Source organism: Sander vitreus, chromosome 5 (genome assembly GCF_031162955.1).
Source record: "Sander vitreus isolate 19-12246 chromosome 5, sanVit1, whole genome shotgun sequence".
NCBI classification, from domain to species: Eukaryota; Metazoa; Chordata; class Actinopteri; order Perciformes; family Percidae; genus Sander; species Sander vitreus.
Genome location: NC_135859.1, coordinates 10,324,459 through 10,340,577, shown reverse-complemented (window position 1 = coordinate 10,340,577; position 16,119 = coordinate 10,324,459). Strand labels below are relative to the sequence as shown.

Genomic DNA, 16,119 nt, shown 5'->3' with positions numbered 1-16,119 from the left:
TTTGGCTTGTTTTCATTCTGGCTTGTCATCGTTCAAAAACCAAAAAATATCCAGATAAATATATACGTCACACTCCAGCAAGGAAATAGCAGACATATGTAGCCTAGTATGAAGATGTCCGTGGCAGAGACTCAAGAGAACTTGAGCAAAATGTCCCAACCAAGCACCAGCGAGGAGGTTGGTAGCTAACCCTTCTACATCCCTGGAAGAATTTTTCAAAATGGTTGGATGCAAAAACAACTCCTTTCAAATGCGCTTGCAAGCTCTGCGCACCCAAGTACCACGAGCTAATTCTTTCCAAAACTCGCTGTCTAATTTGAAAAAGCATATTGATATTATTTTTTTTTACTTTTACTTTTATACTTTAAGTAGTTTTGAAACCAGTACTTTTACACTTTTACTCGAGTAAAAAACTTGAGTTGATACTTCAACTTCTACAGAAGTCTTTTTAAACCCTAGTATCTATACTTCTATATGAGTAATGAATGTGAATAATTTTGACACCTCTGGTAACACCACAATGGTTAAGGTCATGATGGGTATGACTGTAGGTAGTTGTGATTTGTTTTGTTTATGTTTTTTTGCTGTTTGGAAGACTAAGATAAGCTAATATAGTGGCACTATATTAGCTGGCACTTTGTACGTTGTAAAGCGTTATGCATGTGGCGTGCAGGTTACCTTCCCACCAAACATGCCTCCAAACACAGACAACGATGTGACTCAAAAACAGTGTCTGGTAGCCTGTCTATAAGCAGTGATGGGAAGGATACTTTCAAAACAGTATTCAGAATACGTTACTCAATCTGAGTAACGTATTCTGAATACTTGGATTACCTCCACATTGACATTGGCTTCTCCGGGAATCATCACCTTATCGTGGTGGAGAGGTTTGTGTGTCCCTATGAACCTGAGGGCTGTGTTGTCTGGAGCTTTGTGCTCCTGGTAGGGTCTCCCAAGGCAAAGTGGTCTCAGGTGAGGGGCCAGACAAAGAATGGTTCAAAAATCCTATGAAAAATCGAGGAAGGGATGAAGTGACCCTGCCCGGAGGAAGCCCGGGGCCCACGTCTGGAGCCAGGCCCAGATGGAGGGCTCGTCAGCGAGCGTCTGGTGGCCGGGTTTGCCACGGAGCCCGGCCAGGCACAGCCCGAAAAAGCTACGTGGCGGACATCTCTCCATCCCATGGGCCCACCACCTGTGGGAGGAACCGCTGGGGTCGGGTGTGCTGCCACATGGGTGGCAGTGAAGGTCAGGGGCCTCGACGGACCAGACCCGAGCAGCAGAGGCTGGCTCTGGGGACGTGGAATGTCACCTCTCTGTGGGGGAAGGAGCCGGAACTTGTGCGGGAGGTGGAGCGCTACCGGTTAGATCTGGTGGGGCTTACCTCTACGCACAGTCTTGGTTCTGGAACCATACTCCTGGATAGGGGTTGGACACTTTTCTTCTCCGGAGTTGCCCAGGGTGTGAGGCGCCGGGCGGGTGTGGGGATACTCACAAGCCCCCGGCTGAGCGCCGCTACGTTGGAGTTTAACCCGGTGGACGAGAGGGTTGCCTCCCTACGCCTGTGGGTTGTGGGGGGGAAAACTCTGACTGTTGTTTGTGCATATGCACCAAACAAGAGTTCAGAGTATTCGGCCTTCTTGGAGACCTTGAGTGGAGTCCTGCATGGGGCTCCAGTCGGGGACTCCATAGTTCTGCTGGGGGACTTCAACGCGCACGTGGGTAATGATGGAGACACATGGAGAGGCGTGATTGGGAGGAACGGCCTCCCTGATCTAAACCAGAGTGGTTGTTTGTTGTTGGACTTCTGTCCTAGTCATGGATTGTCTATAACGAACACCATGTTCAAACATAGGGATGCTCATAAGTGTACTTGGTACCAGAGCACCCTAGGCCAAAGGTCAATGATCGATTTTATAATCGTTTCATCTGATCTGAGGCCATATGTTTTGGACACTTGGGTGAAGAGAGGGGCGGAGCTGTCAACCGATCACCATCTGGTGGTGAGTTGGGTCAGGGGGTGGGGGAAGACTCTGGACAGACCTGGTAGTGCGGGTAAATTGGGAACGTCTGGAGGAGGCCCCTGTCCGACAGACTTTCAACTCACACCTCCGGCAGAGCTTTTCGTGCATCCCTGTGGAGGCTGGGGGCATTGAACCCGAGTGGACAACGTTCAAAGTTTCCATTGCTGAAGCTGCGGTGAGGAGCTGTGGTCTTAGGGTCTTAGGTGCCTCAAGGGGCGGTAACCCACGAACACTGTGGTGGACACCGGTGGTCAGGGAAGCCGTCCGACTGAAGAAGGAGTCTTTCCGGGATATGTTATCCCAGACGACTCCGGAGGCAGTTGCAAGGTACCGAAGGGCTGCAGCCTCTGCCGTGAAAGAGGCAAAGCAGCGTGTGTGGGAGAAGTTCGGAGAAGACATGGAGAAGGACTTTCGGTCGGCACCAAGGTACTTCTGGAAAACCGTTCGCCACCTCAGGAGGGGGAAGCGGGAACCATCCAAGCTGTGTACAGTAAGGATGGGACGCTGTTGACCTCAACTGAGGAGGTAATAGGGCGGTGGAAGGAGCACTTTGAGGAACTCCTAAATCCGACTAATACGCCCTCTATGGTAGAGGCTGAGCTGGAGGATGAGGGGGGATTGGCATCAATTTCCCTGGTGGAGGTTGCTGAGGTAGTTAAACAACTCCACAGTGGCAAAGCCCCAGGAATTGATGAGATCCGTCCAGAAATGCTTAAAGCTCTCGGTGTGGAGGGGTTGTCTTGGTTGACATTGCGTGGAAGTCTGGGACGGTGCCTAAGGAGTGGCAGACCGGGGTGGTGGTTCCCCTTTTTAAAAAGGGGGACCAGAGGGTGTGTGCCAATTACAGGGGTATCACACTTCTCAGCCTCAACACAGAGTAGAGTAAAGTCTACTCCAAGGTGCTGGAAAGGAGGGTTCGGTCGATAGTCGAATGTCAGGTTGAAGAGGAACAATGCGGATTCCGTCCTGGTCGTGGAACAACGGACCAGATTTTTACTCTCGCAAGGATCCTGGAGGGAGCCTGGGAGTATGCCCAACCAGTCTACATGTGTTTTGTGGATCTGGAGAAGGCGTATGACCGGGTGCCCCGGGAGATACTGTGGGAGGTGCTGCGGGAGTATGGGGTGAGGGGGTCCCTTCTCAGGGCCATCCAATCTCTGTATGACCAAAGCGAGAGCTGTGTCCGGGTTCTCGGCAGTAAGTCGGACTCGTTTCAGGTGAGAGTTGGCCTCCGCCAGGGCTGCGCTTTGTCACCAATCCTGTTTGTAGTATTTATGGACAGGATATCGAGGCGTAGTCAGGGTGGAGAGGGGTTGCAGTTTGGTGGGCTGGGGATCTCATCGCTGCTTTTTGCAGATGATGTGGTCCTGATGGCATCATCGGCCTGTGACCTTCAGCACTCACTGGATCGGTTTGCAGCCGAGTGTGAAGCGGCTGGGATGAGGATCAGCACCTCTAAATCGGAGGCCATGGTTCTCAGCAGGAAACCGATGGAGTGCCTTCTCCAGGTAGGGAATGAGTCCTTACCCCAAGTGAAGGAGTTCAAGTACCTTGGGGTCTTGTTCGCAAGTGAGGGGACAATGGAGCGGGAGATTGGTCGGAGAATCGGCACAGCAGGTGCGGTATTACATTCAATTTATCGCACCGTTGTGACGAAAAGAGAGCTGAGCCAGAAGGCAAAGCTCTCAATCTACCGGTCAGTTTTTGTTCCTACCCTCACCTATGGTCATGAAGGCTGGGTCATGACCGAAAGAACAAGATCCAGGCTACAAGCGGCCGAAATGGGTTTCCTCAGGAGGGTAGCTGGCGTCTCCCTTAGAGATAGGGTGAGAAGCTCAGTTATCCGTGAGGAGCTCGGAGTAGAGCCGCTGCTCCTTTGCGTCGAAAGGAGCCAGTTGAGGTGGTTCGGGCATCTGGTAAGGATGCCCACTGGGCGCCTCCCTACGGAGGTGTTCCAGGCACGTCCAGCTGGGAGGATGCCTCGGGGGAGACCCAGGACTAGGTGGAGGGATTATATCTCTAACCTGGCCTGGGAACGTCTCGGGATCCCCCAGTCGGAGCTGGTTAATGTGGCCCGGGAAAGGGAAGTTTGGGGTCCCCTGCTGGAGCTGCTACCCCCGCGACCCGACCCCGGATAAGCGGATGAAGATGGATGGATGGACTTCCACATTGAATTGCATTTTATAAGTAGGAATGCGACCATCACATACAGCTTACTAAACAGGCCTATTCAGGTGTGTTCTTCTGTTCCAACTGGCTGACTGTGTACCTGAACAAGCAGATAGATTTTTGTATTTGTAGTCCCAAACTGCATACTACAAAACTCTAACCGCAGTCTAAGCTACCACGAGCTAATTTTAGCTAACGTTAGCTAACATGTCAAATAGTTGTCAAAATAGGCTCTGGGGATAGTAAATCAGCATGTAGCAGAATGTAAAGTCGCACGTCAACTACAAAATAGCAAGGTGACCAGTTAAACTACAGCAGACGACTACCCTTGGCTAAAAATACCTTACTTTAAGATGCTTCTTCAGGTTGGAGGTGGAGTAATTTGGACGCTGAAAGGAAGTTGGTTGCTGGCAAGCATAAGTTGCACTGCAGTGCACAGTTATATTTCGTTCTCCCTTCTCTTTCTTTCATGTGAAATGCTGTTTGAATTTCCAAAATAGAAATGCATTCCTGCCCTGGCTCTGTTGTGCCGGTTCCGGCTCCATCTTTACCTCTATCAGTGATCACGCAAATAGCAAATTTTTTCGTTTTCATATTGGGGCTTCTGGGAAATGCATGGAGTTGCGAGAGTGAATAAACCCGTAAAACAGAGAAGTATCATCATGTAATCCATTGATTTCAACAATGTAACTGTATTCTAAATACCAACTATTTAAATTGTAACTGTAACGGAATACAATTACTCATAAGTTGTATTCTGAATACGTAATGCCGGTACATGTATTCCGTTACTCCCCAACACTGCCTATAAGTGGCATCACGCTCTGTCTGCCACTTGTTGTCTGTAGCTGGTTGTGCTTTGCACGTGTGGGATTCTGAAACGTCCTTGAATTCAGGAATTGTCATTTGTTTATTCAAAGTCAAAGACAGTCCAAAGTAGTGCTACTTTGCACATTTTTGTAAGTCTGAGGTGTATTTCACATTTTAGCTGCCAAAGTGCTCAGTCAGTATGCAGTGTGAGAGGGGGCCAGGAGCTAGAGCGGCAAAAGCCAATGTGTGCTTCTTTTACCGATATATATTAAACGCTATCTTTTGCATTTCTAATCCAAACAACGTCAAACTTGGCACCACATTTACTCGTGCCCGTAGCAAGACACCTGTCAAGTTTGAAATCCATCAGACTAACGGTTCGAGAGATATGCGCATAACACACACACTCACACACACACACACACACACACACACACACACACACACACACACACACACACACACACACACACAGACAGATGTTCCTGCAATTTATAGATAGATGTTGTAGCTTTTGTATTTGAGTTGTGGTTTTTGTATTTGTGTTGTAACATTTGAATTTGTGTTGTGGCTTTTGTATTTGTGTTGTGGCTTTTGTATTTGTGTTGTGTTGAAGAGGTCAGGCAGGATGGGTGGGCGTAAACATACAGGACTTTCAAGCCAGATGGCGGAGTTTTTCCAGGAAAAAAATAAAGTCTTTCACCCAGGAAATGCGTGTTCCTTAGGAGTGTTTTAATCCAAACCACAATCTTTTTCCTAATCTTAACTGGTCATTTTGGTGCCTAATCTTAACTTTCGTTTTTGTGGACTAAATTAAACCGTAATGTCCGCCGAAACGAAAGGCAGCTCGCAGTGCTTTGTACCTGGCTCAAAGTCACCTATTTTTAGGTAACTGAACAACCAACTACCACTGATACAACGGAAGTCTGTAGCCCGGCGTCACAAAGCTCTGTAGCGGCTTAAACAACTAGCAACTGCCGCGCTGCATCATGGAGCTCATAGCCAGCTGGCGTCACGTGACCAGCCAGCGTCATGTGACCAGCCAGCGGTCTCCTAATTTCGTGGTATATCATAAGTTTTTGTGTGCATACATTTTCGTATGGATATCATACGGACCCGTTCAAAGTCAAAGTCAAAGTCAAGTTTATTTCATCCCTAAAAATGGAAATTACAGTGCTCATACCCGCCTTAATGCCCATAAAAAAAATAGAGCATAAATACAATACAATAAATACAATACATAAATACAGTACAGAATTTATAAAAATGTACGTTTAAAGTGCTGTTGTGCTGTCTGATAGTCTGAGGTATAAAAGAGAGAGCATACCGCTTAGTTCGTGTCACAGGGGGCCTTAGCCTACCACTACGTTCCATAACTGCCAGTCAAATTACCATGGAGACGGTGACCCGGGTCCCTCGTTATTTTCTGAGTCATTTTTGCCACACGGTCGTCATATACTTGATCCACTGTATTTAACTGTCCCACCATTTTTCCAGCCCTTTTAGTCACTCTATCAATCCTGGCCTTCTCGGTTATCCCAGCATTCCCACCCAAACCCACCACACAGTAGCTCCAAACACTACATATCACTGACATAAAAAACATTCTCACCACATCAGTATGCACCCTAAAGGACTGCAGCTTCCTCATACAGTATACACGTGGACTTAATTTTTTCATCAATAAGTCAACATGATCTGACCATGTATCATTAAAAACAATGCCCAAATCTTGTATGTGTTCATTCTTTCTATTACTGAACCTTTGATTTCCACTGCCTCAGTTGTCTTTTTTTGTCTTTTGTTGTCATCTTTTTTCTCCTGTAATCAGTTATTCTAATTCTTTAGTTTTCTTAACGTTGAGTTCTAGGAAATGAGTGTCGCAATAATCAACAAAATCTTTTATCTCATTTTGATCAATTAACCCAATGAGCGCTGTGTCGTCAGCAAATTTAAAACTTGACAGCTTGCCTGCTGTGGACGGTAGTCTGCAGTATAAATGGTAAAAAGAAAGGGTGATACAACAGTTCCCTGAGGTGAACCTGTGTTTGTCATGATCTTGTCTGACTTAACTTTTGAATTTAGCTTAACAAATTGAGACCTGTTCTCTAAGAAATTTAGAATGAAAGAGATAAATACCCCTGGAACCTTCATCATCAAAAGCTTATTTACAATGATGTGTGGTTGTATAGTATTGAACGCTGAGATAAAATCATAGTAAAGAATTCTCACACACCATCCCCCTTCATCTAGGTGAGCATAGACACTGTCCAGTTTACTGACAATGGTATCCTCTGCCCCTCTCTCTTTCTGATAAGCAAATTGGCAGGGGTCACGATACTGCTCCACATGAGGCTTCAAACTATTTAACACGATTTTCTCACATACCTTCATAGCTATGGAGGTTAGAGCCACTGGTCTTAGATCATTCATACACTCAACGGTTTTCTTTTTAGGTACTGGTATAATGCTAGATTGTTTCCATAAATCAGGTAACACTTAAGAGAAACAATAATTAAAAATACTTGAAAAAATGCTTGCTAACTGAAAAGCACAGCCTTTTAATACTTTTGGAGACAGTCTCATAAACATACCATATACCTCCTGATTATTTGTTTGCAGGGTATAGTCATCATCCTCTGTGCTCCCAATCACTTCCTTAAGTCTTTGGCTTTCATCAGAGAAGTCTATTTTGTCAAATCTATTCTAGAAATGATTTAGGTTATTAGCATATTCCCTTGTGCCATTTAACTGGGATCTGTTCCCCTTCCCTTTCCCTGCATATCCACTCATTAACCGCATTCCTTCCCAGACTTTCTTCATATCATTCTCTTTAAAATAATTTTCTATTTCGCATTTATACCGATATTTCTCTTTATTTATTTCCCTTTTAAGTTTTTTATGGATCTTTTTCAGTGTATTCTTGTCTCCCCTAGCAAAGGATTTCCTTTTGTCATTAATTAGCTTTTTAATTTCAGCATTCATCCAGGGTTTACAATTTGCATATACCTTAACCCTCCTTTCCTGTACAACCACATCAATGCAAAAATTGATATACCCACAGACGGACTCTAATCCTTGGCACTATTTTCAAAAAACTATTTCCAGTCCGTATTTTCGAACGAGTCTTTCAGTCTCTCAATCGCGTCTTTTGTCACATTTTTCACCGCGATCGTTTCCTTTTTGTGCCTCTTTATGAGTGGGATATGCATTGGGTGGTAATGGTGATGAATGGATGCTGAGATCTGGATGAATGAGAAGAGGAGCGAGCACTGGTGAGCTCAGACCTGGGTGCTGGAAATGATGAAATGGAGGCAACAGAGAGGAGAACATTTAAATATTGACAGCAAGTATGGGATTGGCTGTTAGAGGTTGTGCCTAAATCTGGTCAGTTTATCTAAAAGAGTAAACACTCCTAATCAGCTGATAATGGGAAGCAGGAGAATAAGGAGAAGGCTTCCTGCCTGAAGCTAAGTTTTATTTACCTTGTACTCCACTACGTTTTCCAATATTAGTGTCCAAATGCTTTTTCAAAACCTTCTCCACACTGCTAGCAATAAAACCATGGTGGAGAATTACTAAATTATTAAAATATTTATTGATTCACTTTTTTGTTGGCCTGAAAACATTTACAGAAAATAATGAAGTCTGAAAATACTGGAATCGCCATATCAATGCCCATTATGTGTATTGTGATGGCAATATTATTTTTAAGCATGATTCTTTATATTCTTGTTTTATTTCTGTTTTACTTTGTCTCACAATGCTGAAAGTGAGTTTTTCTTTTCCTTGCATGTTGAAAGTAAGAGCCACAAAGTCTGGGAACGTAATGTGTACGCTGAACAGATAGGGGCTACAAGGTCACCCTGAACTGATCTGTTATTTCTCCCTGGATAGTTGAGACTTCTCACATAGTTGAGATAAACGAGATGTCTAATTTCTATCTACCTTTGGGTAGAAAGTGATACAGAGGGGAAGAAGTGAAGTGGCTCCTGAATGTCTGACTATGTTTAATTGTAAGAAATGTTGAGTCATGTTTAGAAAGGGGGGCATGTCTTTCTATCTCACTGGAGATGCATATATACTGTGTGCTTTTTCTCATTCGTTGAACAGACCTTTCATTAAGCACTGCGGGCCTTTTTTGAACTGTGTGCTTCCTTGTAAACTTGCAAGTTTATAATAAAATACAAAAACCTAACTTGGTTTAGTCTACGACTGTCTTTATTTTGTTTCACAAATTCTATTTTTTTCCAGTATACAGCATGTTCTTAATTCTAGAATATAAACGCCCCCTAGGTTGCTAAAAGCCCCAATTTCTCAAGAAAATTACTTATAATTCTACTAAATGTGATTTCCCAATTTTTAGTTTCAAAGCATTTTCCACACTGCCAGGATGCCAAATGTACTTAGTTACATTCCACCACTGCCCCCCACCCTCATGTACCTTGAACCCAAAATATAAAGTACCAAAAGTAAAAGTACTCACTATGCAGTATGGCCCATTTTATATCATATCATATATATTGCAGCTTGTAAAGGTGGGGCACATTTTAATTACTTTATATACTGTTGCGTAACTTAACATATAATAATATATCATGATTACTAACTAATGTTGTCACAGTGTAAAAGGAACAATATTTGCCTCAAAATGTAGTAGAGTTAAACATTATAAAGTAGCACAAAAAATATATACAAGATTGTACTTAAACAGGGTACTGTACTCGAGTAAATGTACTTAGTTACATTCCACCACTGTCAAATGGTACATGCAAGGAGCAAATGACGTGTGTGAAAGTGTCTGCTTGCCATGTTGTTTATGTGATTAACTGTTCACTACTTGTTTTTATTAAAGGTGAAGTCTGCGATTCTATACCAACACACTGTGTGTCAAATTCAGTGAATATCTCCTCACAGTCCGCCAGCTGTCTATACTGTGTGTGCGCCGAAGAAAATACGGTTTTCATAACAGCCCGGGCTCTGTAAATGGGAAACAAACAAAGTGGCTTGGACCAAACACTATTCCGTTCATGCTTGTGCACAGCCCAGGGGAAAGGCCATGGATTTATAAAGAGAAAGGCAGTGTTTGAAGGGTAATTCTGAAGGAGCACAGATGGAAGGAGTCTATGAGTCTGAGTGTTGAATTTAAATGTCAACAATCATCCTCCAGAATCGCAGACTCCAGTTAGTTAACAAACATTCACGCCCATGTTCCAATTTTTACAAGGTATGGAGTCTGAAAGGTACTTTTGGAGCAGAATGTTTGTGGGTTAAAAATCACACATGTGGCAGTAAATGCTGCCACAGATGACTGATTGTTTAAAAAAAAGCTGTCTCTTGGGAAATCGACTGCAACAAGAAGGAAAATATTTTACTTTGATGATGGCAGTGTGGTGAGCAAGTTCTCACTCAAGTTCTCTTGAGTGTGGCGTTTTTTTAGTGTCACACAATGGTTTAAATGCAGTCAGGGAAAGATGTAAATGTTATTTGATGTTAAGATATCATGATGTTGAAAAATGCATACAGTACATGCACATAAAAAAAAGAAAACTAATGAATACACTGTACAGCAAATATTTGGCTGCTCCTTAACTCAGACATTTATTATAGTTTAACACACAAAGCAAATTGTTCCTTACACTCAGTTCAAGTATACTGATAGTATACATAATGTAGCTGTTCAACATGTACTGTACCCTCAGAAAACAGAGGACCAGTTTGATAGCACCATTATAAAACATACTACAATAAAATAGGATTCACACATAATATTGTACGTAACGTATTTTTTTTTTAAAGGAATAAAACTTAAAAAAACTAACTTCAATAACAGTAAGTAATTAATATCGGCAACTCTAACATGGGGGAAATGTTATTCATGAGCTTTCTCTGAGAAGATATCTGTGCTCTTCTGTTTCCTTGTAAAAGCAACATATATGGCAGTGAGGTAATCGCTGAAAGCTTCCTTTATTTGAAAGCATGTTACTGTAGAACAGTCCTCTGATCCTCCTGTAGAGTGCCACTGTCTGAGACTTAAGACACACTTAAGTAACATATAGACTGAAGTGTATTAAAGTGGAATTTCGGTATTTTTCAACCAGGCTTGTGCATAATTCAGAATTGAATTGAGAATGACTCCTAAATTCCAATTCAATTCTTGAATTTGAATTGAATTTATGTCAAAAACAGGATCTAGAATTACAATTCAAATTTGAATTAAAAGGAAGCAGAATTGCAATTCAATAAAAATTCAAATAAATTCATATACATAATTTAAGTAAAGTGTTTAACGGTGAAGCGTTACAATATATGTCAGATATGATTGCATTACATATTCTATAAATGATATTAGTTGAACTACTTGTACAGATTACATTAACAGGAAATGTTTCCCCCAGCAATGAATGTTAAAAGCTCTAGTCACAGAACAAATAATTAAGTTTGATTTATTGTAATTGTGTAAACATTTTGTGGAACATGACTCCATTTCCCAGAATGCTTTACTTTAACCAAGTATTTTAAATGGTTGCCAAACAATATGAGGTGGACATTTGTTTGAAAGCTTCTTTTCTACACAATTTGATGGTCAACGTTGGACTTTTACGTTTCAGAAGTCCCTTACAACTTCAGATTACAAACGATTATAGATTTGACACCAGTAATAACAGCGACATGGAAAATAATAGCAGGCCTAAAAGGTCATCTGTACTAGTTAATTTTGAAGAACCAATTCCAACAAGAACACCTGGAAACCACAGAGCCATATGCAATCACTGCAGTGCTCCAGTCTGTGGCTCCATCAAGGCCACTTCAAATTTCAAAAGGCAAGTAAGTTAACAGACAGACAGTCTTTTAATTTATTTTGAAAACCATCTCTTGATGGTATTATGCTACTGATATTTGATAATATCAGTGTTGGGGTCACTACTCAAGAACGTGTAATACACATTATTCACTTTAAAAAAAAAAAAAAAAAACATAATGCATTACCTTACTTGTTATTCTCTATGGCTAGTAACTCATTACATTACTGTAGCGCAACACAGCATTAGCCTGGCATATAGCTCATAAAGGGCTTAAACACACCTTCAACTCACAACACAACAGTAACATTAATATTTACATTACTTAGTTACAGCCAAATGTGACTATATTATGGCATTACTTAATAAGGAGTTACCCCCAACACTGGATATCATATGTGTTTAAAAGCATGCAAGCACACTGTTTACTTATTACTTATTGTAAATCAAGAAAACAATTCTTGTCAATTGTGGAATTAATAGAAATATTTGTTCTCTTAAAGAGTGATCTATATTTTGGAACAAAAGGTATGCAGGGTTGAGGAGTGACTAGTTACGTGTAATGCAATTATGTTATTAAATTACAAAATTAATGTAATTGTATTTAGTTGTATTACTGAGGTAAATGTTTAATTCAATTAGTTACTAATCAAATTAAAAGGAAATTGCTTTGCATTGATAAAGTAATCCAAATAAAGTAATCCAAACCACATTTATAATGGGTAACTTATAACAGTAAGCAATTACATTTCCAAAGTAACCTTCCTAACACTGAATGCATGTGGGATTCAACACATTCTTACTGTTGTGTGACTGTGTGGAATTTCTTTGAATTGCCATGAATTCCACTTCCTGTCATTCCAATTCAAATTCAAATTCAACTTCCTGTGGGGCGGGGTCAATTCAATTCAAATTCCAATTCATGAATTGAATAGAGGCCAATTGTGAAATTCTGAATTTTGCACAAGCCTGTTTTCAACACTGGCACATGACTTTGTGTCTAATGTGAACAAAAATCTTTGAAATTGGTCCAGTATTGAGCGAGAATGCTGTGACTGGCCGCCGCAAACCGGGCTGCAATGAAACCACTGTAAATGTACGTCCACTAAAATGTTTTGTTTTTGCCACCGACAGGCTCAGATTGGTATTATAAGTGTCTGACTACATTATGAGAAGATGGTGAAGTCTCATTCTAAAATCCCGCAAGGTGACTTGCCGGAAGACAGCGATGTGGAACCACGGATGAATAGTGTGAAACGCGAGTGGGGAGAAGAGTTCCTCGGAGTTTAGAAAGCGTAGCTTTGTGCTATCTAAAAGATTTTCAATCACACATTTCCCAATTGTGCCAAAGTAATGTAGAGCTACACTTCGAACAGCTTTCCTAGACGTTGCCTTTGGATACAGGCAAGCTGAAGTTGAGTCTATTTGTGCTAGCATACAACTACTGGCTGTTAGCCTGTGATAGAACAGTGGTGTTACTGCTTTAAGGCCTAGTCATACCAGAAAGTAGTACAGCAAAATCGATTAGCGAAATTTTCTAGAAGTTTAGTGACGTAGTGACTATAGTCTTAGGGCTAGTTGGTAGCTGTCTGGGGAGCTAACCGCTGAAGTGCTAGCCAGTCATACTTCCGCAGATCATCTCTATTTTCTCTTTAATGTTCAAGATTTATAGGTGGTGTTAAATTGCTCTTTAAAGATGGTAGGTGTAATGAATGTGAGAGATTCCTCCTTGTTCAGCATAAAGACACTGAACATGAGAAAAAGGAAATGTGAGGTCCCATATTCGCTTCAAAAGCAAAATATTGCTACATATCATAAAAAGGAAAGCGTAAGACAATGTCTTGGAACTGAAATTGATCTCAGTCAGTTCGAAAAGGCCCCATTTACCAAACGGAAGACATAACCCAATTTTAAATCAGTATTTTTTTGCTAAGTGTGCAAAACAACTGGAAAGCTATCTAACAGTGCTGGTCAAACAATGACAATGCATACTGTAATGCATACATATAGGTAAATCTGTGAGCTAAATCTTTCTCAAATACTTTTTTCAATAATAATTTCTGGACTAACTCAAATTGCTTCCTACACACTTTGCGACACCAATGCCCTCAAAGGATTGTATCGAAACTCACCTAATTCAGATTGTATGCAGTCTTGTCCAAGTAGTTTCCAGAGCAATTTCAGAGAATATATGCCCCAGTTACATAAAGGAAAGCTTTGGGGCACTTTGAAGATCAGCATGTAATATTTCAGCCTTGGTGGATTAGTTTTACGGTTGAATCGGGCAATTAGCACTTGTAATTTGCTTTTTGAGGACTTGCTTGTGCCACAGCTTTATTTGCATAAATTCCTCAATGAAGATGTGAAACTTCATCTTAAATAACAGACATGCAAAAGAAATGCTCAGTTGGCCTGTGCAACAAACTCAGTGTACAGTAAGTGGACTTTAGTGTGTAAAAGGCCCTTTATGAAACGCCTAAAAAAGTGATATAATACTGCATTTATTTCCAAAGACAAACCACCACTGTTGTTTTTGATGATTCCTCTCAATCCTGGCACTGTCATCCAACCTCTCCAGGATGAGCTTTGAACAAAAACTGTTGCAGCAGGGTCTTGTTAAAGTGCTGCACTTCAAAAGAAGACACATTCTTGATGACATTGCCCAATGCTGTACCTTTTGTAAAATACCTGCCTCTGGCACGTATATTTCATCACAAACAAAAGTCACAGGGCAGAAGGAGAGCTTCGCCACTCTTGATCTTAACCAGTGAGGTTGGAAGTGTTGGTAAGGCTGTAGCTGCCACTTTTTGGACAGTAGGGGGAATCATATATTATTTCAGCTGGGTGGGAAAGGAGGGTGTGGGGTCGAACATAAAAAGCTGGTTTGTACCAGGGCAGAGCTGGCAAGTGGAATCCACCACAGAGGGAGATGTGTAGTGGTTGGTGGGCTTCAGATGGTGTCAAGGTGAGGGGTGGCGGGGGGTCGGCCAGTCGACTCCTCTCCTCTGCTTTGTCTTTACCTGTGGGTCACCTGGTTGTTGAGAAGGCCTGGGAACGTCTGTTCAGTTTCAGTGCTTAATGAGCCACCTAGCAGAGACAGAGAGAGTTACCACCTGTAAATGTAGAGGATTTCTGCCCTGCTCAGAGCATGGAGTCACACTAAGACCATATGATTACCTGTTCTCATGTGATCAAAAGTTTCATACAGGTCATGTTATGACAACTGTACCGACAACTGTTATGACAACTGAGCAAACTCCGATCTACAGATGAAGACCATGACATAGGGCCGAAAGCTTCAGAAAAAGCTATTGTATGGACCTTTAGTTAAATAAATTTTTTGTCGAACTATATAATTACAAATAACTTTGTAAAATAAATAGTGAATGACAATACATGACGGATCTCAGCGAGGTCCAGCATTGAGCGAGACCCGGCAGCCGTGAGCCATGCTTCAATGTAATCCTATTGGGCAAATGTGCATCGTCAATTTAATTCACTAAAAGTGCTGTTTTTGCCACTGAAAGGCTCGGATTGTTGTTATAAGTGTCTGACAGCATTATGGAAAGGATCCCTACTGAGATAGACCTTTTTAAAGAGTAAAATCCTCTTTGTTTAACCAGAAACAGCTCTGAGATCGCTATCACTAAACCCACTGGACTTCATTTAAATAAACAATACATGTTATAATACATATTTTCACTTGTAAACTGTTAAATTATGTGTTTATTTCAACGAAACCCCAGTAGTGATTGTTGGAAAAGTGGAAAGACAAACCAAGATGGCTATTCATAGTTTTGTTTGTGTCTGTCGGCTTTGAATGAAGTGCATTTTATGATGATAAAATGACTGTTTAAATACATGGAGTCTGGTGGGTTTAGCGATAAAAAAAAGGATCTTACTCTTTAAAAGAAAGGTGGACCTTTGAAGGAATCATTTAGTGTTGTCAGACACATAATGAGAGCATGTCAGTGGAAAAACAAGCACTTTTGTTGACGTAAAACGAAGGTGCGCAATTTCCCAATAACTTACATTGTAGCTTGTTTCGCTGACTGACGACAGCAGCGATCTTGCTTAAAGGTGCTCTAAGCGATGTTGGGTGATGTCACTTCTTGTTGACGTTCAAAGTATTGTCAAACAAAACGGAGGCTAGCTCGCCCCTCCCTCCTCCTCATCCCGTCCCCTCCCTTCCGTGTTCTAACCCCCAAACCCCCACCTCCAAATCCTTCTTGTCGGTTATTGGCTTGAACACTGTTTGTCATTTCGTGGTGCAAGTTGGTGCAGTTTGTTTTTGTTGCCGTTTGTGGAGCCTGGGC

The 16,119-nt window shown here is 41.9% G+C and overlaps 1 protein-coding gene across 1 annotated transcript in view; it reads right to left on the bottom strand.

The window, feature by feature from the left end:
* Window positions 1–10,574: 10,574 nt before the first annotated feature.
* loxl2b (lysyl oxidase-like 2b) overlaps window positions 10,575–16,119 on the bottom strand; it is a 62,250-nt gene continuing 56,705 nt past the window's right edge. Inside the window, exon 14 of the mRNA XM_078250359.1 lies at window positions 10,575–14,890. Coding sequence (XP_078106485.1) covers window positions 14,820–14,890 — 71 coding nt within the window. The 3' untranslated portion in view covers window positions 10,575–14,819. The remainder of the gene's footprint in view (window positions 14,891–16,119) is intronic.